Below are 25,836 nucleotides of genomic sequence, written 5' to 3'. Positions count from 1 at the left end.
TCTGAAGCTCCGCGCGCAGAGCAAAGTCTCCAAGTGAACCACTGGCCCTACTCCCCGGATTCCCCGCCCCACTTCCCCACAGCTGCTGCTCTGTGTCCCCAGAGCAAAGTCCAATGCAGAGGAGTCCCCCTCAGCGGCTCGTGAACTACGACTCCCGGCAGGCACCTCTCCGGGCCGCCTCTCCTAGCCTGGTGCGCATGCTTTGGCAGACGTGGCACCGGGAACTCGGAGGCGGGGAGCGGCTGCGAAGTGGCGGTTGCTGTTGGCCGCGGTGGAGCTGGCGGGCGTGCGCGGGAGCCGGGCGCAGACGGCAGGAGGCGGCGGGGATGGCGCGGGCGTGGGGGCTGCTACTGGCGATCGGGGTGAGGCACCGGGCCGGCGACACGTGCGCTCCGCGTGGCCGTGGGCGCGCGCGGTCCGGGGTGGCCGGGGGCGTGCGCGCCGGGTGGCAGCGGGGTCCTGGTCCTCTGCGCCCCGCCCGGGCCGGGCCGGGTGATCCCTTGCTCAGGGTTCGCGGTGCAGCACAACTTTGCGGGGGCACAGGTCTGGGGCGCCCTCAGCCAAGGCAGGACCCTCCCGGGCGGCGCCTGCACCTGTGTGAGTGCCGGGTGGAAGCTGCCTTCCACCTGCGCAGCAGGATACCTTGCTCGTGGGTTGGACCCGGGGAGAAAGGGCGAGTAGCGGGCTGGGTGGGGTCGCCACCTCCAGGAGTTCTGCTCCCACACCCATGTGACGCCGGCTCCAGCCCGGGCCACTTTCGAGCGGTGTGGCGCCGCGAATCTTTAAACGTGTCTGCGTTTCTTCCACGAGATGGGCACCGTAGAGATACCCGCTAACGAGGTTGTCAGATGGGTCCGCTGAGGAGTCGGAGGGACAAGCTCCGCAGACTGCAAAATGATCCTGGAGTGATACAGGAGTGGAGGAGGGGTGGACCGGGGTGCATACGGTGTGGGGATGGGAGACTTTCCGGGGCATTCCCCGGAGAAGTGGGGATGGGTGTGCCCCTGGGGCTGAGGTGTGGCTGTGGCTGTGTGGCGGGATGTTGTGCCTTCTTCCACATCTCTCTCATAACTTCTTGTCTTCCTCGTGTTGGGTCCATCCTCGTTACTACCACTACCACTACCATCAGAGCGGAAGACTTCCTGCTCCTGCCACTCTACTGTTTTCCCTTTGGGTGTGGCGAGGATGCTGGGCAGGTGGGGGGGGGGGGGGAGAGAGGGGTGAGTGGCTTTAAACACTTTTATTTCCCAGTGCCCTGTCCTTTGGGGGTCACCAGTAAGGAGTGGCCTCGAGTTTTCTCTTGTGTGGAAGTAGGTGGCAAAGGAAGCTCCCTGTTCCCTCTGTGTCCTCCCTCTAGGAGAGACCCTGTAAGGCTGGTGGTGGTGGTGGCCTTGATGTTTGCTGTCAGTTTCCTGGAGCCAGCAGGTCTGACTCCCATCAGGATGTCAGTCCTTGAACTCTGAGGGAGGAGGGTTCTGCTTTCTTCCCTTTTCCCTCCCTCCAGTAAAAACAAGGGCTCAGGAGTCTGAACTTTCGCTCTGTAAACATTTATCAACCACATTGTTTTTGCCACCGGGTTGAATTTTGGGGTGGGGAGCAAACTACACTTTGTGCCTGCTTGTCAGGTGTCGCCTTTGGCTGAGCAGCAGTCAATCCTGTGAGCAAATAATGAAAGACAAGAGCAGGAAGAGCTTGTGCCCTTACTGCTGGTAGCCTGCCTCGGGAGAGCCATACATTATCTTTGAGGGAGAGTCCCTGTGGCATTCCTGAAGTGGGCGGAGCAGAGTCCAGGAATAATGTGTAGTATACTACTTCCGAGGCGGAGGTCTGCAGGTACCCAACGGGCAACATGAAAGAGCATTGAGGTTTGCCCAAAGCACTGGCAGCCGAGAGTCCTAAACAGGCATTTTATGTCTCTTTCCCCAAAGCCTAGAGTTGGCTTGGCAGGTGTGAGGTGGAGGGATGTGAGCCTGGAATCCAGCAGCGATAAGTGACTGCTGGTCAGCCGTGTGGATCTGATAAAGGCCTCCAAGGTCCCTGGGAGCACTTCGGGTTCTTTGTTCACTCTGGATTGACTGAAGGCCACTGGGTGTGGCTCAAGGGATATGAAAAAGTACTTACTGAGTCTGATGGCACAGGCTTGGAATCCAGGAGGTTTGAGGCAGGAAGATCGAAAGTTCTGTTTGGGATACACAGTAAGTTTAAGGGCAGCCTGGGCAGACCTTGTCTCCAATGGGAAAAAAGGTAGGGTGAGGGCTATAGCTTAATGACAGAGTGCTTGCCTAGCATGTGCTAGATTCAATTCTTAATACTGTAAAAAAAAAAAAAAAAGAAAATCAGTATCCCCCGTATCTATGGTCTCACTGTCCAGTTTTAAGTTATCTGTGGTCAGTGAGAAGAAGGTGGGGTCTAAAGACAGAGCTCAGAGGGCAGAGCACTTGCTTTCTATATGCCAAGCCCTGGGTTTGACCCCAGCATCACATAAACTGGGTGTGGTGCAAAGCCAGGCAGTTGGATCAGGAAGTCAAGGTCATCCTCAGAATTTCAGGCCAAGGCATCATGTCTTAAAAAAAAAGTGAGCATTGTACCAAATCATATTTTGAGAGACCACATTCACTTTTTATGACAGTATAGTAATAACTTCTGTATTTCATTATTATTAGTTATTTTAAATCTCTGCCTAATTTACAAATTAAACTTGATCACAGATATGGGTGTGTGAGAGAAAAAGTCTTTGTGTTCTGTACAATCTGCAGTTTCGGGCACCCACTGGAGGTTTCGGAGCCACCCCTAATAAAGGAAACTATGATGGGAAGGGGTTTACAGAGATTTGTGTACAGGGCTAGACATGTACTACATCTTTTATAAAAGCAAAATATGGAAGTAATTTAATTACTCAATAGTAGCAGTGTGGTGTAATACCTTCTGGCCTCTTTCAGACTTTGGAAAGTTATGTTTCTTTGTTAGTTTGGGCATCTATAATAAATACACCGTAGACTGGGTCCTGATAATGACAGATTTATCACTGTTTCAGATGCTGGATGACTGATGTCAGGGCCCTAGCTCAGTCAGGTCCTAGGGCAGATTCTCTTCCAGGCTGCTGACTGCCGATTTCTTGCATCCTGTGTAACAGAGAGGACCTGAGCGCTTTCTGGCCAACCCCCCCCCCCTATTTTTTTTTTTTTTTTTTTGGTTTTTTGAGACAGGGTTTCTCAGTGTAGCTTTGGTGCCTTTCCTGGAACTCACTCTGTAGCCCAGGCTGGCCTTGAACTCACAGAGATCCACCTGCCTCTGCCTCCCGAATGAGTGCTGGGATTAAAGGTGTGTGCCACCACCACCTTGCATGGGTCCTATTCATGCAGATTCCTTCCTAAGGCCCCAACTCTTCATTCCCATCACAGTGTGGATGGTGTTAGGATTTCAACATATGAATTTTAGGGTACACCAAACATTTGGTCCATTGCCATGGTTGTAAGGAATACGCTTAATACAATTAATGCTTATTGTCCAGATATGCTAAGTTGTGGATGAAGACCATCTAAAGAGGAAAAATGCTCAGTTATAAAAGTCAAGATGCAGAACTAGACTTCAGAGAGGATGAAGTTGTGTACGAAGAACTGCTAGAATGTTGAAATACTGATTGTTCTCGAAGGTGACATGGTGGGTGGCTTTTGTTTACTTCTTTGATTATTATTTTTTTATATTTTGAGATATGTAGGTATATATGTTTATCATCAGAAAAGTTTAAAAAAATTTAAAGGCTTTCTTGGCAGCCTTTTTTAGTCTTCTAGAAAAGTCCCCGGTGGCACCTGGGACAAGTTAGCCACAGAAGCTCCCAGACTAGAGAGGCCAGGACCACTTGACATAAGAGGCCGCTTTCCTCCTGTGCAGCTGGAGCTTCCTGCCCAGCCCAACCTTCCCCTAGGGCCGCACACACGTGCTTTATTATATAGTGGGCAATCACAGGATAGAGTACTGTCCTGTCAGAGCTCAGTGACTGTCTCCAAGTTCAATGACTCTCAAATGCCAGGCCAAGGACTCTGCTTGGCTGTGGCAGAATTTTCAGTCATGTACAAACAGATTGCAAAAATAATAACAGTGAATGGATTTTTTTTTTTTTTTTAATGAATCCCAATATTTTCAGTTTAAAAACTAGCCTAGAAGCTGGGCGGTGGTGGTACATGCCTTTGATTCGAGTGCTCCTGAGGCAGAGGCAGGTAGATCTCTTAAGTTTGAGATCATCCTGGTCTACACAGTCAGTTCCAGGACAGCCAAGGCTGCACAGAGAAACCCTGTCTCGAAAAGTTTAAATACTTAAATAAATAAATAAAACTTGCCTAGGGCTTTGGCTGTGGCTCAGTGGCAGAGTACTTGCTTAGAATGTGGGAGGCTCTGGGTTCACTCCCCAGCAACACACACACACACACACACACACACACACACACACACACACACACACGTAGTTGTCTATATTTTGGATAGGATGTTTAGTGTCTTTGGAAACCAAACCTAATGGTAGTATATTGAGATTTCACATCAAAAAGCCCATTCTTTTTTTTTTTTTTTTTTGGTATTTTTGAGACAGGGTTTCTCTGTGTAGCTTTGCGCCTTTCCTGGAACTCACTTGGTAGCCCAGGCTGGCCTTGAACTCACAGAGATCTGCCTGGCTCTGCCTCCCGAGTGCTGGGATTAAAGGCGTGCGCCACCACCGCCCGGCCCCAAAAGCCCATTCTTGAAGACATTTATATAAAAATAGACAATACATATTATATTTACAAATACATTTAAAAAACAGTCCATGAGCTGGTGACATCTGAGAAGTGGTCTTTACGTTGCGGTGCTGGGAATTGAACCTTGAGCCCCACGCACACTAGACGAGCACTCTACCCATGAACTACACCTCACCCCCCTCAGCCTTCAGCAGAACCGAGAGGAGAGCCAGGCCTGCTGAATTATGAATTGTGTTCCTCCCATTCCCCTTCTCCAGCTTGCTTCCGGTGCATTTGTCCCTGTGGCGGCTGGAAAGCTCCTAGCCCAGGGGACGGTGGGTGCAGGCTCAGAAGGCATGTTTGCCCCGTGGCCTCGCCTGCAGAGCTTTTAGGATACAGTCAGGCAGGTTCTCTTTTTCTCTGGCACCATTATATATTTAATAGGCCTTTGTGGGCTGGCCTGGGGACCTAATTGCCATTGATAATGCTGCTTGGAGCTTAGAGTGCACTTTTCCCACAGAAATAAACACATTACCAAAGAAGTCTTCAAACAGATGTGTGGGATACATAGGTGGAGCTATGGCTGAGTTCTACGTGGATGCCAAGTGCTGACAGCTGGGGATTTAGGCCAAGGGCAGGTGATGGGTGCTAAGTGACCAGAGATGGCCCCAGGAAAGAGTTGGTCTCACAGGGAGGGTGGAGCTCAGACTCTGTGACTGTTGCTGTCCTTGCCTGGTTGTTGTGTGGTAGGCACTTAGCCCAGGCCTGGGCATGTGGGTGATGGAGGAGCATTTGGTGGATAGAGCGAAGGCTGCCAACAGGGAAGGAAGCCTCCAAGACTGAGATGTGAGCAAGAGAAGAGAGGGCCAGCTGGTGGGAAGCGGAACCTAGAGTCTGGTGGTGGGGAATAAGAATGGCAAAGTGGAAATGTCTGCCAAGTCCTGAGACTGGATTTTGTAGGCCTGAGAGAGATGAAAGTGGTCCTTTTTTTTTTTGGGTTTTTCAAGACAGGGTTTCTCTGTGTAGCTTTGCGCCTTTCCTGGAACTCGCTTTGGAGACCAGGCTGGCCTCGAACTCACAGAGATCTGCCTGCCTCTGCCTCCTGAGTGCTGGGATTAAAGGCGTGCGCCACCACCGGTGGTCCTTTTAATAACACCGTGGGACAGTGCATTGAGGGGAAAGGCTGAGTTGCTTTGCCCAGAACACTTTCTTCTTGCTTCCCTCCTTGTTATGTGTTAGAGTCAAGTGTGATGTGTCAGAAAGAAAGCCGACTTTCAGCCGGCTGATACTCTGTAGCTGCATGGCCTTGGGCCCTGCTTCACTTGTTTGTAAATGGTGGCAAGAGTATCCATTTTGCTGGGCGGAAACAATGCAAGAAGCGGGCGGGCAGCACTGGGCTTGGCAGCCGCAGGAGCCTTAGCATCACAGCGAGCTGCTGAATACGAGGCATAGGACGTTGGTAGAGAGTAGTAGGTCATATGCATTGGTGGGCCAGACTAGCTGGTGTGAGCCAGAGACCATGTGATACAGGTGCCACGCCTTGACCTCCCCCTCTTTATGTGGAGACACCCGGGGATTGGTTGGTGCATACCAAGAGGCTGAGGGGTTAAGTCTGTGTTTCTCCTCCTTCCTTCTGAAAGTTTATCCTCTCTTGGGGCAGAGACACACCGAGCAGACCACATTAATCCCTAGACTGTTTCACCCCAGCTTTGTGGTTTTGTTCTGTGGCGCTGTTCCGTGTGCTTGGTTTTGAAACCAAGTGGCCAGGTTAGAAACAGCTGGAAGAAGAACATAAGTTCTTTTACGCTGTGTATTGCCCTAACCTCTTGCTGCTGCTATATTTTGGACCCAGTTGGGGACAGAAGGAGCCCTAACGTTTTTACACCCCCACTTCCCCCCCACCTCCCCCCACCCCCCCGATTCCTTGTTGTTGCTCCCCTGTGGTGGACTGCTCTGTCCCTTCTGCTGGTCCTGTCTTGCAGCATGCTCCTAAGTCTCTCACTGTTTGTTATAGTGACTGGAGTTGTGACAAATCTTATGCTTGTAGAGGGACTTAGGGTTGACCCGGCTGATCCATGTGACCCTCTTCAGTGTGGTGTTAAGTCCTATGCTAATAATGGTGAGTTTAGCTGGTTAAATACTGTGGCCCCAGAGAGGGATTAGTCTATGGATTGAGGTGGGGAGCAGTGCCCTTTCATAAGAATGGAGGGTATGGAGCCGAGCGGGGCACACGTCTTTAATCCCAGCACTTGGGAGGCAGAGCCAGGCAGATCTCTGTGAGTTCGAGGCCAGCCTGGTCTACAGAGCGAGATCCAGGACAGACACCAAAACTATGCAGAGAAACCCTGTCTCGAAAAAGCAAACAAACAAAAAAGAACAGAGGGTATGTGGCTCAGAAGGTGAAGGCACATTGGCTGCCCTGAGTGTTTAAGCAGCCGAGCTGGCCTTGTTTTTCTGGAGTGGCGGTGTCACTTGCCCCGTAGCTTCCTGATGGCCATAGCATGGGAGGAGCCATTGGCTAGGTACCAGCTGGCTTCCTCCTCTCCAAGTAGCTCCGGTTTGCATCCCCTTTGGCCACCCTCTGCCACATGCCAGTCTTCCAGCACTTCTTGCTGGCCATTAGCTTTGGCATTGTGCACCGGGGGGCTAACGACACTCAGATGGCATGAGGTTAGAATAGCCTTTTTACATCTTTTTTATTCCTCGGAGTCACACTGAGGCCCCGGCTGTATGTGCAGTTTTCAGCTCATTACAGCTTTCTGGAGCAGGGGTGGAGTTCCCTCTCCTCCAAAGAGTGCCGCCATTCCACTAGCCCTCCGGCATCCTGTTTGTCAGAGGGTCCTTCAGTCCTGGTTGGCAGTGCTCACAGGGTCCAGGTGGAGAGTGATAAGCTGGGCTTCAAATGTACAGGTGACCCAGAATCCTAGCCCAGGGGTAACCTCCATTGTTAGGTCAGGTAGGCAAGGGTCCCTAGGGGTTTTCTTTCCTTTCATCAAAGGGCCTCATCTTGCTGCATCCTGGGCAGAATATTCTATGTGCCCATTGAGGAACTGGACCAGTGCCAGCGTCCTAAGGGTGTGACAGGAGTTTGGTCCTTTGACAGTCGCTGCTTCTTCTTCTTCTTCTTCTTCTTCTTCTTCTTCTTCTTCTTCTTCTTCTTCTTCTTCTTCTTCTTCTTCTTCTTCTTCTCCTTCTCCTTCTCCTTCTCCTTCTCCTTCTCCTTCTCCTTCTCCTTCTCCTTCTCCTTCTCCTTCTCCTTCTCCTCCTCCTCCTCCTCCTCCTCCTCCTCCTCCTCCTCCTCCTCCTCCTCCTCCTCCTTCTCCTTCTCCTTCTCCTTCTTCTTCCTAGAATAGCTATTTCCTTGAAAACTTTTATGAGCTGAGTCCTGTGCTGAGACATTTGGTCTGTACTGATAAATCAGACCAGTGTCACCTTTCCTCCAGTGGCCAAGTCAAATATCAGTGACGTCACTCAGAGATGAGCTGCAGGGAGAGAAAGCACAGTGACAAGAGGATGCCTTACCATCCCCCACCTGATGCAGGGAGTTGAGGAAGGGCTTCCCCGGGCCAAGGGCCCCCGTCTCAAAATAGTGTTTGTAAAGGTCTCAACGTGTGTGGATTTATAAAGGAAAGCAGTTAGAAATACAACACATGTTGAGTAAGATGGCCATAACTTGTTGGTAGTGGATTTGCTGGGTTGGTGAGTTACGTAAGATCTGGAGGGCAGGTTTGAGAATTTCTGTTATTTAGAGCGGTGGTCCTGTGATAAACAGCATTGGAGCCTATCTGCTCCAAGAAAGAAAAGGTGATTTCCGTTGGTGGAGTCCGTGACTGCAGTCACTGCTGGCATGTGCCACCTCCATTCCTAAGCTTTAGAGAGCATTAGTGCATTTACAAGTTCGCCGATGTTAGCGGAAATGAGGCTAGACCTTTTTTCCACTCAGGGTCACAGACTCGCCTGCCTGGTGTGGTGCTCACTGTATATGATAACATGTGGGAGGTGGAGGCAGGAGGTTCATGAGTTGCAGGCCAGCCTGTGCCACATAGTGAAACACTGCTCCCAAATACTAGAGATGTAATGTAGCTCAGTGGTAGAGGGCTTACACAGAGGTTGAATGCATAAACGAAGCCCTGGGTTCGATCCTCTGCACCAAACAAGGTCAAATTCATAGGTACAGATGCAGAGAAAAATTAGCCAAGATTTGGAAGTAAAAGAGAATTTGTAAACTTTAATTTTTTTTTTCTTTTTTAGACTTACTTATTTTCATTGTAGTAAGTGTGGGTGTTTTGCCTGCACATATCTGAGCACCATGTGCAAAGCCAGAAGAGGCATTGGATCCCCTGGAACTGGAGTTGCAGACAGGTGTGAGCTGCCATGTGGGTGCTGGGAATTGAACCCAGGTCCTCTGAAAGAGCAGCCAGTGCTCTTCACCACTGAGCCATCTCTCCAGCCCTCAGTCTGTGAACTTTTGGTGTCATAGCATAGCGCTTTGTATGAAGTCCGTCTGAAGGCTATCTGCTGCCCTGGGGAGAGAGCTCGGCTTAGTCTTCAGGGCCCACAATCAGGACTGGGGGAGGCTACAAATGATCTGTGTGAACTGGAAGAGAAACCCAATTGTTCCTGGTATCTAATTTGGTCCTAGGTATCTTACTTTCTTTTTTTTTTTTTTTTGGTTTTTCGAGACAGGGTTTCTCTGTGTAGCTTTGCGCCTTTTCCTGGATCTCGCTCTGTAGACCAGGCTGGCCTCGAACTCACAGAGATCCGCCTGGCTCTGCCTCCCGAGTGCTGGGATTAAAGGCGTGCGCCACCACCGCCCGGCCGGTATCTTACTTTCTAACATTTTTTTTTGAGCTTCCCTCCTTATATCCTCGTTTGACCTAGCGTTGTTATGTTAATGCATCTTTATTGTAAAACTTTGAAATATGCTCAATATTGGTTTATATGGGAATTAGGTCACCTTTTTTTAACAATTAACTGATCCTTGAACCCACAGTAAGAACTGCTGAGTGAGCAGATGTGATCACTAATCTCAGTTGTCAACTTGACACATCTGGGAAGAGGGAACCTCGTTGGAAGAATTGCCTTCATCAGACCGGCCTGTGGGCATGTGGGGGGAGAGGGGCATCTGCTTGGTTGCTGATTGATTGAGGAGGGCCCAGCCCCTTGTGGGCACTACCATCCCTAGGCAGATGGGTCTGGACTGTATAAGAAAGGTAACCGAATGTGAGTCTGGGCGCTAGCCAGTGAGCAAGTATTCTTCTGGTTTCTGCTTTCAAGCTCCTGCCCTGCTTGAGTTCCTGCCCAGACTTCTCTCAATGAGGAACTGTGAACTGAAAGTGTAAGATGAAGTATAAACCCTTTCTTCCCCAAGTTGTATTTGGTCAGAGTGTTTTTAATCACAGGAACAGAAGGCAAACCAGGACAGCAGGAAGTGAGTGCGTTGCCCGGAATGGAGGCCTAGGCTGGAGACATTAGTTTAGGAGTGCTCTTCTACAGAGAGATCGCCTGTGGAAAGTGTGGGGTGGGCAAAGGAGGGGACTGAGTGAGCCCAGAGAAGCCTCAGTGTCTATAAATAGAGGGAGAGGACGGGCGATTTAGAGGGGAGACCGGAGGGTCACAGAGGCCTCAGAGGCTGCGAGAACCTGACAGCCGCAGGGTTGATGGGGTAGGGACATTGTTGAGCCATCTCAGGGGCAGGGGCCAGATTTCAGAGGGATGAGGACTGGTCAGGGAAGCGATAGAAAGTTCTGACCATGAATGGGGATGGGAGTGACATGGGGGTCCTGAGAGAGTGGTTTTAAAAGATGCATCAGTGGCAGCCTCTCCAGTCAGGCTGTAGCTAAAATCCACTTTACGAGAGTGTGTTGATTTCCCCAGCAAAGGTTTGGTCAATAAACCTGAGCTAGCTTATATACATAGAAAGAATATGTGCGTAAAAACCTATTTCAGGGCCGTTCAGACCTGTAGAGTAAGGCCCAGAAATCTGTATTTACAGGAAGCATGTACTTAACAGTTCGGATACTGCTGTGCATGGTAGCACATGCCTTTAACCCTAGCTCTCAGGAGGCCCTGGGAAGAGGCAGGCAGATCTCTGTGTGTGTATGAGGTCAGCCTGGTCTACATAGGGAGTTCCAGGATAGCCAGGGCGGTTCGGTGAGACATCTCAGAAAAGGGGAAGGAGTGGGATATAGCTCCGAAAACTTGTGGTGTTTTAGTCGGTTTCTCATGGCTGTGACGAAATGTCCAAGATAATTCACTTAGGAGGAGGAAAGGCTTATTTTGGCTCTGGGTTCCCTAGGTTTGAGTCCGTGATCTCTGGGCCCCATGGCTTGGGCTTGTGGCGGTACCATCTGTTACAGGGACAGCCTGTGGGAAAGGCCTGTATACCTTATGGCGAGTGTGGAGCAGAGGCAGGAAGGAGCCCGAGTCCTAGGATTCTCTGGCTTTGCAATAATATACTGCAGTCGGGAGCTAAGCTTTGTACTCTTGGGCCCTTGGGGAACATTCCAAACCCAAACTATAGCAGGGAGCGTTAATTTGTGTGGCAGACAGTCATTTGGCAGGCAGGGTTACTGCTCTCCACTGACTGGGGCGGCATGCCATTCTGCCACTGTATCGCCGGTGCCCTGCCGTGTCACTTGGCCCAGGCACATGAAGTTTTCGGTATTCTGTGAAGGGCTTCCAGGGAATTGCAGGCATGCAGGTTCACGGAGGAAGATGGATCAGGCTGTCACGGCTCTTTTCAGTCCGTCACCCTCAGTGGCTGGAGGGGGAAAGAGAACTTGCCCGCCCCATGGCTCTTTTTCTTAGGGAGTGGGGGAGAGCGCCAGAGATGTCTGTGGCAGTGTTCCCACGGCCAGGTGTGGAGAAGAATACAGGATCTTTGTTCACACGCTGGGCAGGCTCTGCATGTGCCCTCTTAGGCTTGGCCTGAGGCGAGTCTTTTAATTGCTTTGAACCTCAGTTTTCATGCCCCTAAAGTGTGTGTGTGTGTGTGTGTGTGTGTGTGTGTGTGTGTGTGTGTGTGTGTGTGTGTGAGATTGGTGGTTCCGCTCCTCACAGCAGTGGCTTATAGCCAGAACACGTACACATCTTTTTGGGGTCCTGGTGGAGGTACTGGGGATTGAACCCGGGGCCTCACACATGCTAGACGGAGAGTGCTCTGTCAGTCTCCCACCCTGTGTTCAACACAAGTGGCAGATGTAACTGTTTCTCTGAACGCTTAGTCTCGCTACCTATCAGGCGTCCTGATGTTTCTGTTTCATGTCATTTGAAAAAGATGCAGGTGTCACCCGCTAGATTGATTTTATGACTGCTTCTGAGTGGAGACCGGAAGGCTGGAGACGTGGGTTGGGGAACAGAATGTGGTCGTGCGTATGAAAGCATGGCTGGGTACTGCAGGTCAGGAGCACTTGAGTTGTTGCTTTTTTTTTCTTATCAATTAGGGAAGCTTTGAGGCTTGATTGGGTTTCCAGAGTGGGAATTCACCTCCTCCTCCCCTGCCCTTCTCTCCCTGCCTCCCCCCTCCACCTCTCTAATTCAGTGTTTCTACCAGTTCATCCTCGTTAGCAGGCCTGGCACACCGGGCTGGCAGTCACCCAAAGCCCTCTTGGCCCTAGAAGAGGTTTTCCAAAACATTAAAAGCCTCAGGGACTTACGTCTTGGTTAAATGCGCTGCAGTTCCAATTTCAGGATAAGCAAACCTGTTTTTATAGGCTCCTGGATCAATTGTCCTGCCCCTGACTTGTCCCTGGTTGACAGCCACATTTGTGCTGTGCAGAATACAGGGAGAAGCTGGCTTGTGCAGTCCTTAGTATGAGGAGTGATTTCTCCAAGGAAGCAAAACACACACTGAGGATTCTTAGCCGAAATGATGGGATCAGAAGTATTTTGGATTTCAAGGTTGTTTATTTTAAATCTTTTTGTATACATAATGAGATCTTGGTGATGAGTTCCATGTCTGAAGATCATTTCCCTTTCAAATGCATCTTGTATGTGTAGCCTGAAGGTAATTTTATGAAATATTCTTTTAGCGTACCTGCATTTGCATTGGGACACATTAGGTGTAGTTGGATGTGCGATTGTCCACTTACCATGTTGATACTCTGGAAGTCTTGTGTTTGGACCCAAGCATGGCGGCACAAATTTGTAATCCCAGTGCTTGGGAGACTGACCAAAGAGGGTCACTGCAAGCCTGTGCTACATAGACCTCATTTTGGATTTTCTGATACCAGATGTTCAGCCTGTTTAAGATTATAGCTAGCTTTGTGTTTACAGGACAAGGACAGCTTGTGGGTCCCTTTGTTCCACTCTGGGTGTGAGGGTCCTTCAGACTTGGGTCTGAGTCAGAGGTCACTTACTTGCTCTGTAACCCTGAGCAAGTGTTGCAGCTTTAGTGCTGAGTACCTCCTAAAGGCCCACGTGGAGGTCAGGAGAGACGTTGGACTCCCTGGAACTGGAGTTGAAGATGGTTATGGGCCACTCTGTGAATGCTGAGCATCGAACCTTGGTTCTCTGCTAGGGCAGCAAGGGCTCTTAACCACTAAGCCATCTCTCCAGCCCTTCTCCCTCAGCAGTCTGCTTCTTAATATACACACCTAGCTCCCCCACCCCCTGCAGCTAGAGGCATGTGCTTGTCTCCCCCCCACCCCCAATTCAGGGACTCAGGGCACTTTAATTGTATTTCAAAGCCTACTGGGTAAACAATGACATCAGAAACTTACTCTGTGGTTCAGCCTTCCTTGCTGGTTTAAGAACAGTGCTCTACCATGTGGTTGGTGGTAGATGCTTAGGATGCATCCTTTGAAAGAGCATAAGTTACTTATATTTAAAAATTAGGGTTATTTTGCAAGGCTGAACATCTGGAATCAGAAAATCCAAAATGAGGTCTATGTAGCACAGGCTAGCCCCTCATCCATGTTATAAGAATTTGCTAGGCGTGTGTTACATGCAGGATATTTTTCAGTTTTTCTTTTCATGGTGTCTATGGATTGAACCCAGGACCTTGTGCATGCTAGGCAAGTGCTCTACAGAGCCACATCCCCAGTCCTGTTTTCCTTCAAATTCTGTATACCAGTTCCTGTAAAGGAAAAAACAAACAAAAAACAAAGCAAAAAAAAAAAAAAACAAAAAAACAAAAAACCCCCAAAAACCCCAAACTCCCCCAAACTAAAAACAAAACCAATCAGCTTCCCCACAAACGAAACAAAACAGAAAACTCGTGGCCTCTGACGTCGAGGAGCAGCCAGTAGTGCAAGGGCAGGAAGGACAGGTGGGCACTGTGTGTACATGGAAAAGTGCTGGTGTGCCATAGCAGAGCAGGCGGGGTCGGAAGGCCTGTGGGAAGTGATGGTGGCATCTGAGCCCTCTCTTATAGCCATCTCTATTTTTTCTTTCTTTTACTGGGCAGGTTTTTGGTGTTTTTTTTTTTTTTTTGTTTTGTTTTGTTTTGTTTTGGTGTGTGTGTGTGTGTGCTCATTTTTTGCAGTGCTGTGGATAAAACCCAGGGGCCACATGTTAGGTAAGTTCTTTACCCTTGAGCTGCATTCCCAGCCCCAGCCAGTATGTGTTGTTTCTGTTTGGTTGGTGTGTGCGGGAGTGTGTTTGTTTGCATGTGTGTGTGTTGTGTGTTAGAATGTGTACACTCACATGTGGATGTGGGTGTGAAAGCATGTGCGTGGCAGCCAGAGGTGGTATGTGTTGAGTGTCTTTCTCAGTCAATCTTGTATATTGAGGCAGGGTCTCTCACCTGAACCCAGAGCTCACTGGTTTGGCTTGTCTGTCTAGCCATCTTACTCCTGGGATCAAATCTCTCCTCCGGAGTGCTGGGGTTACAGACAGCCCCACATCTGTTTACATGGGAGCTGGGGATCTGAACTCCTGTCTTTGTGCTTGGCACAAGTGTTTTACCACTGAGTGATCTCCTTAGTGCTGTCCCCCTACCCCCAGCAAGTATTTTTTTGTTTTTCTGTCTCTCAAGTGGAAATAGTGCCAGCCTTACAGAAGAGGTGCATGAAAAATGAATATAAAAGGTTCTCATACACCCTTTATTCAGGAGCCATGAATACATTTGATCACATCTTCCTCTGCATGTATAATGAGCACGTATGATGTTCTTTGCTCCTCAAATGCTTCAGAGCAGTCACGTGACACAGCAGTGTTTCAGTCCTATTGAGCTGCGTTTCCCAGAATTAACTAATTCCTGTCATTAAGCAATGCATGACTGTATTTCCTAAAACACGGGAATATTATCTTACCTAACACAATGCAATGATCAAAATCAGGAAAGGAGAACGGATGGCCTTTAGTGGCCCCTGGGGAATGGGTCCAGGAACCCTGCCGATATGAAAATCCACGAGTGCCAAGATCACTAAGACTAGTACGGTGTTTTATACATGTGTAATCCTTCTGTGCACTCCGAGTCATCTCTGGCTTGCTTGTGATGCCGGTACAGTGTAAATGCTGTGTGAACATCAGCACAGTGTTGTTGGGGCTGTGAGTCAGTCCAGGCTAATTCTTAGGAGTACTTTCGATCTGAAGTTGATGGAATCTGCAGGTGTGTCAACCACAGATTCATAGGGCCAACTCTGCATTGGGGCCCAGGCTCAAACCAGTGTGCCCAATGTCCTTTGGCTCTCTGCCCTGGGGTGACTCCTCACTTGTCTCTTGTGACCTTGACATTTTTTGAAACGTTTTGTACAGCTTGAGATTCTTTTGTTTTTTCATTTGTTTTTAAGTTTTAAAATAACTTTTAAAATTACATTTATTAATGGGGGTGTGTGTGTGCGCGTGCGTGCATGTTGGGGTTAGAGGATAACTCATGGGAGTCCATTCTCTTCTTCCTTTTTTTTTTGTTTTGTTTTGTTTTGTTTTTTCGAGACAGGGTTTCTCTGTGTAGTTTTGGTGCCTGTCCTGGATCTCGCTCTGTAGACCAGACTGGCCTCGAACTCACATAGATCCTCCTGGCTCTGCCTCCCGAGTGCTGGGATTAAAGGCATGTGCCACCACCACCTGGGCCCCATATTCTTCTTCTACCATGTGGGTACTGAATATTGAACTTAGATCATCAGGCTTGGCAGCAAGCTCCTTCACCCACTGAGGCATCTCGCTGACCCTGTTTATTTATTTTTGTTTTGACAGGATCCTGCTCTGTTGCCCAGGCTGGCTTCTAACTCTCAATCCTCCTGCCTCAGTCTCCCACATGGTGGGATTACAGATGTGAGCCAGCATACTCAAGTTACAGTTTGAATTTTGATGTTTCCATTCAGTGTATCACAGCAGGAGGCCATTGTCTTACTTTGCACCATTACTGGTGATGTTAACAGCCCCTTACTTAGGAACTTTCATGTTTTGCCACAGTACAGTTGAATTTCTTCACTGCGAGACTCTTTAAGAGATCGTTCCATAATGTAGTCAAATGGTGGTAATTTTTTTTTCTTTAAAAATTGAAATCAAGGCTGGAGAGATGGCTCAGTGGTTAAGAGCACTGGCTGCTCTTCCAGAGGGCCTGGGTTCAATTCCCAGCACCCACATGGTGGCTCACAACCATCTGCAATGGGATCTGATGCTCTCTTCTGGCATGCAGGCATACAGACATACGGAGCACTCATACACATAAAATAAATAAAATACAAAAAAAATGGACGTCAAACGTTCTTATTATGTCGACTTAAAAAATAGAGAAAGAAGCGTGCAGCTCTCCAAGGGCAGCCTTAGATGCATTTCATTCTCTGCCAGTCTTTTCTGAATGTCACTTTGTTTGCTTAGAGCTGCGGCCATGCCATGAGTGTTTCTTTTATTTCTTTTTCTGTTTTAACTTAACCTCTAGGCACATGTTTTCGCGTTGTCCCATCATTCCTCTGTGCCACTGTGTGCAGCCATCCCCCTGCTGTGGAGTGTTTGGGTTGTTTGCACAGATTTGACTCTTGTCCATGTTGGGGTTGTGTGAGTCATATCTGTGCCAGAAAGCTCGCTCATCCCCTCAGGACAGCTCCTCAGAAGTGGATTCACCGAGTCAAAGGGCACAAGCACTTCCAAGAGACCCGCTACCTCATGCCAAGCAGCTTGCCAGAAAAATTGGATGTGTTAGGTTCCTGCCAGCACTCTGACAGTTGGGCTCCATATTTTAAGGCTGGGCTAATGGTGCCCCAGCCTTCTTCTCTCTTTTTCAACCGTGGCCCACCAGCAAAGAGTTGTGTGATTAATATCCTGTATTCTGAGTTATGAAAGCAAGGGTACTTATTTCTAAAAATAAATCACAGTGCCAGAGAGTGCATTAATTTTCTCAGGCAGCACAGTGTTCAGCAGCAAGCTGAGCTCTGACGTCACATGTCTCAGGAAGACCCTTCAGGATAAGGGGTGTTGAGATCTCACGTAAGGACTTAGGGTATTTAACCTAGGGTCTCTAGAGAAGATGGTAGTCTTCAGCATGTCATGGCTGTAGCTGGCCTGGGGAGGGGGGAGCTTAAACTTCCCATGATTAGCATTGTTCAGGGAGACACAGGCAGGCCAGAGGGTGTTCATGTGGTGAGGTCCCACAGTCGTCTTCTGTCTCATCCATCTTGTTCCGGACCCTTCTAAGGGATGAGCTGGCCCCCTTAAGAGGAAAGGGCCAGAGGGGAACCAGAGAGGTCCCAGCTGGTGGTTACATGTGTAGGGAGCTGACCTGACCAGAAATGCCCAGTGAAAGTGCCAATGGTCAGGAAAGGCACAGGCATGCAGAGCCCTCCACAGTCCCTCTCCATCTGAAGTGGGATGCAAGATTTGGTATTTCAGGTGCTTTCGAGAGCAACTGTTAGTATTTTCTTGTTGAAGCTGCTGTTTAATAGGGTGCTCAGACCTATTTGTGTGTGTTCTAGAAAGTCTAGATGGATAGTGCTTCAGGAAGACCGTTTACTCCACTCATGTTCAAGTCCGGAGAGGGAAGCCCCCTGTTTTATGAGGGAACCTTCTCATTTCAGCAGGCTGCTTGAGTTCCAGCCATCTATAACTGCAGCTGGCAGGGAGGAAGAGGGCATTTAAGAAGACTCATTTCGAGCCGGGCATAATGGTGCATGAGTTCGAGCCTGGCCTGAGCCTGGCCTATGTAGGGAGACATTGTCTCAAAACAAACAAACGACTCCTGTTAGATATCTGCTAAGGACTGTCCTTAATCGTTACCACATAATACTTACACTTACATCCCATGGTCTGGGATTTAACCAAATGGTCACATTTGGTGCAGGGGAGTCTTCGAGGCCAGGCTTTCATTGCGGTGGCCACAGTACAAGGAAACCAGCTGCTTCTTTAGAAGGCAATCTTGCCTCCTGGGTAGTCGCAAGATTAGGCGTATCTAATGCTACCATTGGGAAGAACTTCGGAAAGAGCTTTACCCCTTCCGTTTGCAGAGAGGGAAGCAGACTTTGAGGAGAGGTGACCTACTTACTCATGGTCACTCAGCCGGTAGCTGACGAAGTCAGTACCAACTCTGTGACTCCGCTGCCGCTCCCAGATCTGGGCTCTGAGTTCGAGGCCAGCCTGTTCCTCCGACATCCGGTTTAGACCCTTTGTGTTTTTACCCTTCAGTCCCTTTACCACGAGTTTCTTCAGTGTCTAGACTTCCAGATTCTGACATTTCAAAGCTATTTTGAGCAAAATGTGGGTTAAACTAAATTAAGCTGGTTTCTTCACGGCTCCCAACACAAGAAGAGAATCTTTACTCAGGTGACAGAGGAAAAAGACTTGTACCCCACCTCCACCCCTCCTCTTAAATGTTAAACTTCGGTCCCCAAGTCTTCCTCCTTCTGCAAGCTGCTTTTACATAATTGACTGTCCCTGGCTCTGGGACTTGCAGAGGATTGTGAATCTGTAATGACAGCAGCTGCCAGTTACAGGGAATGGGGAGGGTGCGGGCACATGCCCCGGAGAGAGCATCTCTTTTTTTCTTTTCTTTCTTCTTTTATTTTATTTTTTTTAGGTGGAGGGTATAATGTGACAAGGACCATTGTCCCTGGTTATTTTCTAGGTGTGTAGAATGGATGACTCAGTGGAGAGAAAGGGGTTTTTGGTGTGCTGTGGGCAGGTGGGGAGTGGGAAGGGAGCTTTGGCACCTAGCACACAGGCCCTGCTGGGAACAAATCAAGGGTTACCGCCTCAGATAAAAGGTCTGTACCCTTGGTCCCGGGAGCCCTGGTCAGTCCCGTGATCCCCCGGACTTGAAGAAAGCAGAGTTATCAGTGCAAACTCCTGCTCAGCCTTCCTGGCCATTCGTTCTCTTGCTAGGAAGTGGCTCCTTTTCTCTGTGGCTGGTTAGGCCAGGATCCCGAAAGGTGAAAGGTGTAGACCCACTCTGGGCAGGTGTCATGAACAAGTTGAAGCCCTGGCCCTTGGTCACCTAACTGCTGGTCCTCTTTCCTCATCGGGAGAAGGACACAAGTGCCTACCTGCTGGGTTTACCCTGGCGGTAAACTAGTCACCACACACACCAACCTGGCAGGGCTCTAAATGTGCTGTGTGACCTCTACAGTAGGTCATTGTGCAGATGGCAAAAGACACCAGGTTTTCTGGGGCTGAACGTGCGTACGTGTGCATGCTTTCCTGCCTGGACCTGTGGCTCTGGCTGATTGCAGGCGAGGCCTCCGGAGGAAGAGGTGGTCCCCGGTTGCTGTTGTCCTTGCTCACTAATAGTACTCAGAGGTAATTAGCAGTTGTTATGTGCTTCCGTCTGCCAAGTATTGCATTAGGTTCATGTCCTCCTCCTCCCTCATTTAATCATGAGCCAAGGCACCAGGTGAGCACGGATATTATCCTCTCTCCTCCTGGGTCGAGAGATGACACTCGGCGGTCTAGGAGCAAGCCTGGGGGCTTGTAAGTGGTGGCAGCTGGATTCATGCCATGTCTGTCTGACCCCAGAGTCACTGCTCTCCCCAGGGTGTCTAAAGGTGGCCAAGGGAGGGAGATGAAGGGCAAAGCCCAGGAACGGATGAACTGTGGGGTGGGAGATAAGCAGCCATGTAGATGGGAGAGCCGCTCAGAGACACAGCAGATGAGGAAGGAATTTGGTCTCCTGAACCTCACCCAGCTACGCTGGGATGAGGTTTCACAGGACCCTGAAGAAAGCCTTGCCCTCTGGTGAAGGGGATAGGGTGGTGGAAGGGTGATGACTGGGGGAGGGTGATTCTCCGGTGGGGTGGGGTGATACTTTCCTGGTACAATCAGAATCTGGCATTGAAGTGGTGGGGTGGTGGTGGTGGTGGGGGGCTCCTCTGTAGTAGAAAAGGGAAACACTGATCCTTACCAGGTTGTACCAGGGAAGTACTTATGGGGTCTCAGCCCAGGAGGAGTAGGGCAGCCACAGTGCATGGAGCTGGTCACAGTGAGTTGTGAGCAAAGGGCACCTTTTCTCCCCTCTTATTCGAGAATGCTTGACTGCCAGTGTGTGAAGGCCTGCCAAGCACAGGAGCTATATCAGGGCTGGCTGGGAAGCAGCTGGCTTTGGGAGCACTCCAATGCCGCCTTTTTCTCCCTGGGGCACAGCAGAGGAGCAGATAACCTGCGGACCATTAATACGGCTCTTGTGGCTGTAGTTACTGTTGTTGGGCAGGTTCGTGGGTTGTGACTAGTCCGCTGGTGGCCCGGCAAGGTGATCCAGGCTCTCTGTAGCTTCCTGTCAAGGAAAGGAAGGAGCCTGTTGAAAATGTTAATGGAGGGAGCCGAGGAGAAAATGGAATGTTCAGTGGCTGGAGGAAAGGGGGAGGGGCTTTACGAGGTAGGGAGAGGGCTTTCCTCCTGGCTGCCTCTGTGGGTGCTTATGAAGGTGAGGTCTTGGGGCTCACACAGGCCTTTCATCCCTTTCTCCTTAGCAGTCTTAGCTATGGCCACACTCTCTGGTCTGGCCATTCTGATTGGTTTCCTCTCTCTGCCAGCCCTTCAAATCCTGCCTCTTGGCAAAGCCCCAGTCTTCTGTGCTCGCAGACACCCGAAGGTTCCCTGTCTTCTGTGGGGACCCTCTAACCAACCCTACCTGTGTGCTGAATCATTTGTTACCCTGCTCCCGCGTGGGGTATAATTGCTTGGCACCCTGGTTTGCAGCCTTCCCCGTCATGATGCTCGCACGTGGCCCCAGCAGCCTTTGACCTTCCCCAGCCTTTGCCCACACAGCTTGGCCTGCTTGTCTATCTCACCCCAGGGCTGCTCTTAGAACTCTCCCCTTCTTCCTGGGCCGGGCTCTTCCTTGTCCCTTCTCTGGCTCCAGATCATGGAGACTTCAGTTGCCTCACAGCCCATCCTCGAGGAGGACGTGTGTTGTTCATGGGTGCTTTTTCACATGTCTGTTGGCTGTAGTCCCGGAAATCCTAGCCACTGCCATCTTCTTTGGTCCAAGAAAAAAAGCTGCCTCTCCATCTCTGGTGTTTGGCTGCAGTTCCATCCTTGGAACATGCAGTTCAGACTTTTCTTTTCTTCCATCCTCACTTCCTAAATGGCCATTGGAAGTAGCTGTACAGACCCTTTTCTCTTACCTGGTCGGTCACCCAGCTGGTCCCGATACTCCTGCTGCCAATCCTGAGGTTCTGGGAAGATGAGTCTGTTGTCCATCCTGACACACCCCTGATGACCACTGTCAAGTTCTAGGCCTGCAGGGAACCAACTGCCATCCTTATCAGCCCCATTAGGGATGCTCATTGTGCTGGGGTCTCCCTGGATTTCATGGCCCTTTCTGGACCTCTTAAAGCCACCAAGGACTCACTTTATGACATGCTTCCTGAGGGGTGGTGTCTGTAGGCTATGTGTGATTTGTCCTGTTTGTTAAGCACTCCCTAGGGCAGTTAGGGCATCCTGCCCTCCAGAGCTCTTAATCTTAAGTAGGGGTGAGGGTCCAATGAGACTGGGAAAGAGAGACCCTCCACAGAGACTTCTATGTAGCCTCCTGTAACGGAGGCCCAGTGCCAGCCCTAGCTTCTTCTTGTATGATGGATTTTGGGCAAAGTCAGTTTGTTCAGGGTACTTCCGGAGAAGCTCAACTCTCTACTGTGTCAGTAAACATTGGGCCAGAGGCTTTAGTGGGTGGCTGGAAGGTGGCATGTTTAGTATCAGGTGGCCCTTGGTTGGATGACCTCAGGGACTGTCCGGATTAATATAAAGGAAGCCAGGGTTTGTGGGAGGTTCAGATTCCTATGGTGTCAGCGATGGGTGCTGTGCCCCGGGGGCCAGTAGCACTTCCACTGCCTGCCAGGCGCTGCCGGCCCAGGGTGGTTGATCTGGGGGTGAGGGTCCCTGTCCGGGGCAGTTATTTCCTGACTGTTCTGAGGGTGGGAAGCAGAACAGCAAGTCATGGTGTTTCTCCAACACACCGTCAGGTTGTTGGCTCCCTTGTTGCTGTGCTCACTGAGCCATGGGGTTGCAGTGTTCAGTGCATAAGCCCCCTTGGAGCCGTGGGATGACACAACCCTGAAGGAGTGTTCTCCTGAGCTTTGAAGATGGTCTGCACAAAGCAGTGGGTCCTCAGGCGTGGTGAGCAGCTCTGGCAGGGCAAGAAAATCCCTGACTCCTGGGAAGTTTTACTCTGGGGAGAAGGAACCCCGATTCCGGTGGCAGGTTCCATTGAAAATCACTAGGGTATGGGTGCCTTTCTCTCTTCCCTCTGTTGAGCTGGCAGTGGGTGTTAACGCTAACGGATGCTCTTAGAGTGGTTTGCAATTTGTAAAGCATCTCCGAGAAGTTATCCCATCTGCCAGAGCAGTCCCCCCAGGGAGGCATTATCATCCCCATGGCACAAGTGATCGCTGAGCCTCCGAAAGGGTGAATGCTGTTGCCGGGCACCTTAGCTTTTGAGGGGCAAAACATAGACACAGCCCAAGACATTGGGTTACAAAGAGGAGATGCCGTGACATCAGAAATTTAGATTACTTGTTTGCATGTTTCTGGAAGATATTCAAACTGCTCTCAGTGTGGAAGGGGCTAGCACATGGTCTCCAGTTGCCTCTGTCTATGGCTTTGCTCTATGACCTCTGTCCTTTGAAGCATGCTTTGAAGCATGCTATCTTAGTGTTCTGTTGCTGTGAAGAGACACCATGGCCATGGCAACTCTTATAAAGGAACATATTTAATTGGGGCTGGCTTACAGTTCAAAAGTTTTAGTCCATTATTGTCATGGCGGGAAGCATGGCGGCACGCAGGCAGACATGGTGCTGGAGAAGGAGCTGAGAGTTCTACATCTGGATAGGCAGGCAGCAGGAAGAGAGTGATTCACTGGGTCTGGCTTGGGCTTCTGACACCTCAAAGCTCGCCCCCAGTGACACACTTCCTCCAGCAAGGCCACACCCACTCCAACAAGACCACAGCTCCTATTCCCTGTCAAGTAGTGCCATTCCCTAATGACCAAGCATTTAAACATATAAGCCCCTGGGGGCCATTCCTATTCAAACCACCACACCTGCTGACAGGGTCCTGGGCCCACTCCTCACCATCCACATGGAAACTCCTCTTGCCTCTCGGGTGCTGGGTCCTTTGTTTCCTTGGTTCTGTGACATTCATTCTTCATTTATTTTTATTTTTTGTCTTGGAAGAGCATGGGTTCCCATGACTTTCTGAGAAAGAGTGTGTTGGTGGTACACTTCGCACATCTGAGATATCTTCAGCTGGTGTGAATAACTCTTCCCTGATTGACAGGTAGCGTGACTGGGTATACAGTGATGCACTTCTGCGACCTCTGAAGGCAGTGCTCTCCTGTCTGTGCAGTGAGCAGCCTTCTGCCTCTGGTCTGTCATGGGTGAACTGCAGGTCATAGGCTCTCCTTTTGTCAGCATTATTCAGGAAGTAATCACTTGCTGGCCTGGGGGATCTGTTTTGCGACTCCTCTTTTCTCTGTTTCTCCCACCACACTCTACTCTGCTTTTAGTCCACTCTTTATCATGCCCGCAGAGGCACCTGGCTCCTCACGTTCCCAGGAGCTTAGGGATACTTGGCTTGTTTCTATTGGCCAGGTCTCTGCGATTGTTTGGCTGAGTGAGAAAAGCTTTGCCTCGCACCCGTCCATTCCATCCTGGATGTGAGAGAGGATGCTTCTCTGGGGCTCTGAGTATCAGTGCTTCTAGGTGGGATGGAGTTTTCAGACTGTCATGTGTGCCCTTACATGCAAACATCAGTCTCTCAGAGAGTTCTTGTTGATGGGTGACGGTATATTGTGTATGTATGTGTTCCAAACAGTCTCACCAGAGTACATGGAGGGCACAGGTGAGGAGGGACCTGCAGAGGGCCGAGAGGGATCTCTGGAGGTAAAGTGGTAGGTGTGATGCTCTGGGAGGGGTTGCTTGGCTTCGTCCTCCAGCAAGAACATGTGTTTGGGGTGGATCATCTATGGGTACCATGAGCAGGCCAGAAGCTGGACTCATGGGTCTTGGCTCTTTGGTCTCTAGGTGGCCCTGCCAGCTTGGCTGTCCTCCACAAAGGTCTCTTCACTCATTGAGAGAATCTCCGACCCTAAGGACTTGAAGAAACTTCTCAGGACTCGCAATAATGTGCTGGTGCTTTACTCAAAATCTGGTGAGTGGCCCCTCCAGACCTTGGGGTCATCTATCAGGGTGAGGTGGGATGGGGAGGGAGAGGACCAGAGGGGCATTAGTATTCTTAGCTTTCTTTGGAGGCTACATAGGGTACTATGCTACTGTTGCAGCCTAGGGGTCATTCTAGTTCCTTCTTATGAGGATCCTGTGAGAAAAAGGCTCTGGAACCCCTACCTAGGCCAACAGAGAAGAACATGTGAGTCCTGGATGGACACCCTGGCTCCCCGCCAGTCCCAGTCCCAGCCCTGCCAGCTCCTTCATGGGAGCTACAGATTAACTCCCAGGCTGGCCTGTTGCCAGCTGAACTGGTCCCAGGCCTGTGGACATTTACCTGAGGTGGCAGTCCTGGCCTTGTCTGACCCCCGGTGTCCTGCTGTGAGGTGAGATTGGAGACTGAGTTTGAAGCGGATGCCTAAGTTCAGGCCCAGAAACCTCTGTGGCCGGGAGCAGCCACCCACCCACCCCTCCTCTGACCTTGGGCTGGTAAGGGTACAATGGACAGTTTGCTTGGCTCTTGGCAGTGACTTTGGGGAAGGGCAAGTGGCTGGCTGTCAGTGTGGTTCCAGCAGCGTTAAGTGGTTTTGCTGCTCCTGAGGATGCCAAGTTTTCTGTGTCCTGGAGAAGCAGCAGCTAGTGGCCGAGACAGTTCCGGGCACAGATCCCCTTGGCAGCTCATCCTCTCCACTCATTGGCACTCCGGGCTGATGGATGATTTGGCCGGGTGTCCCTCTCGAAGGCTGTGCCCTCTGAGCACTCACGGCATATGGCTGCTCCCGCCACTTGCTGCTTCTGAGGGTCTGGATGCACTCTCACGGAGTTTCCTGTTGGGAGCCCAGTGTGTGAGCCTGCTTTTCTGTGAGTAGGGAAACTGAGGCCAAGGGAAACTCTGTTTCTCTTGAGGTTTGGGTTAGGGGTAACCCCCTTGTAAACTCCTGGGTCCAGGCTGGTTCTTCTCTGGGACAGGCCTTGTGACTGGGACCGTTTACGAGGCTGTCTCATTTACTCCTTTGCCCCAGGGGAGACAGTGCAGACTGTCAGACGGTATCCCATTTATTTTTATTTTTATTTTTGATTTTTCAAGGCACGGTTTTCTGTGTAGCAGCTCTGGCTGTTACACCAGGCTGGCCTCCAGCTCACACAGATCCACCTGTGTCTGCCTCCCGAGTGCTGGTTAATTGATTACTACCACCACCCGTTTATAAATGAGGCCATCAGGGATAGGAGGACATGACCGTTGAGGCCAGCCACTCCTGGTGGCCGAGCTGGTCCCATCCGTCATCTCTGCATCTCACCTCTTCAGATGGGAGGATGGGACAAAGTGGGTTAACTCTGCAGTGTTGGGGCTTCAGAGCCAGCGTGGGTCTGAGACAGAAGTCTTACGGAGTTGGAGAGTAGAAAGTTGGGGTCGGTGAGATCCGCCATGGAGGCAGGACTTAACCATTGCTTTGCCCCTTACCTGGCTCTACCTTTGTTCAGTTCATCGGAAGTACAGCCCCTGTGCTGCCTCAGCGTGCTGGGGGCAGGGTCTGGGCAATGACTTCACCTCCTGCATCTTGCTGATGCTTACTGCTCCAGACTCTGGCCTCCAG

At 50.3% G+C, this 25,836-nt stretch overlaps 1 protein-coding gene across 1 annotated transcript in view; it reads left to right on the top strand.

Annotated features, from left to right (window-relative positions):
* Window positions 1-238: 238 nt before the first annotated feature.
* The window catches only part of Pdia5 (protein disulfide isomerase family A member 5), a 94,521-nt gene continuing 68,923 nt past the window's right edge, over window positions 239-25,836 (top strand). The window contains exons 1-2 of the mRNA XM_052740438.1: window positions 239-362; window positions 24,101-24,227. Of these exons, the coding sequence (XP_052596398.1) occupies window positions 327-362; window positions 24,101-24,227 (163 nt within the window). The 5' untranslated portion in view covers window positions 239-326. The remainder of the gene's footprint in view (window positions 363-24,100; window positions 24,228-25,836) is intronic.

This window comes from Peromyscus californicus, unplaced genomic scaffold (assembly GCF_007827085.1).
Source record: "Peromyscus californicus insignis strain IS unplaced genomic scaffold, ASM782708v3 Scaffold_16__1_contigs__length_79575227, whole genome shotgun sequence".
NCBI classification, from domain to species: domain Eukaryota; kingdom Metazoa; phylum Chordata; class Mammalia; order Rodentia; family Cricetidae; genus Peromyscus; species Peromyscus californicus.
Note: the sequence above shows the minus strand (reverse complement) of the source record. Positions and strands in the feature narration are given on the sequence as shown.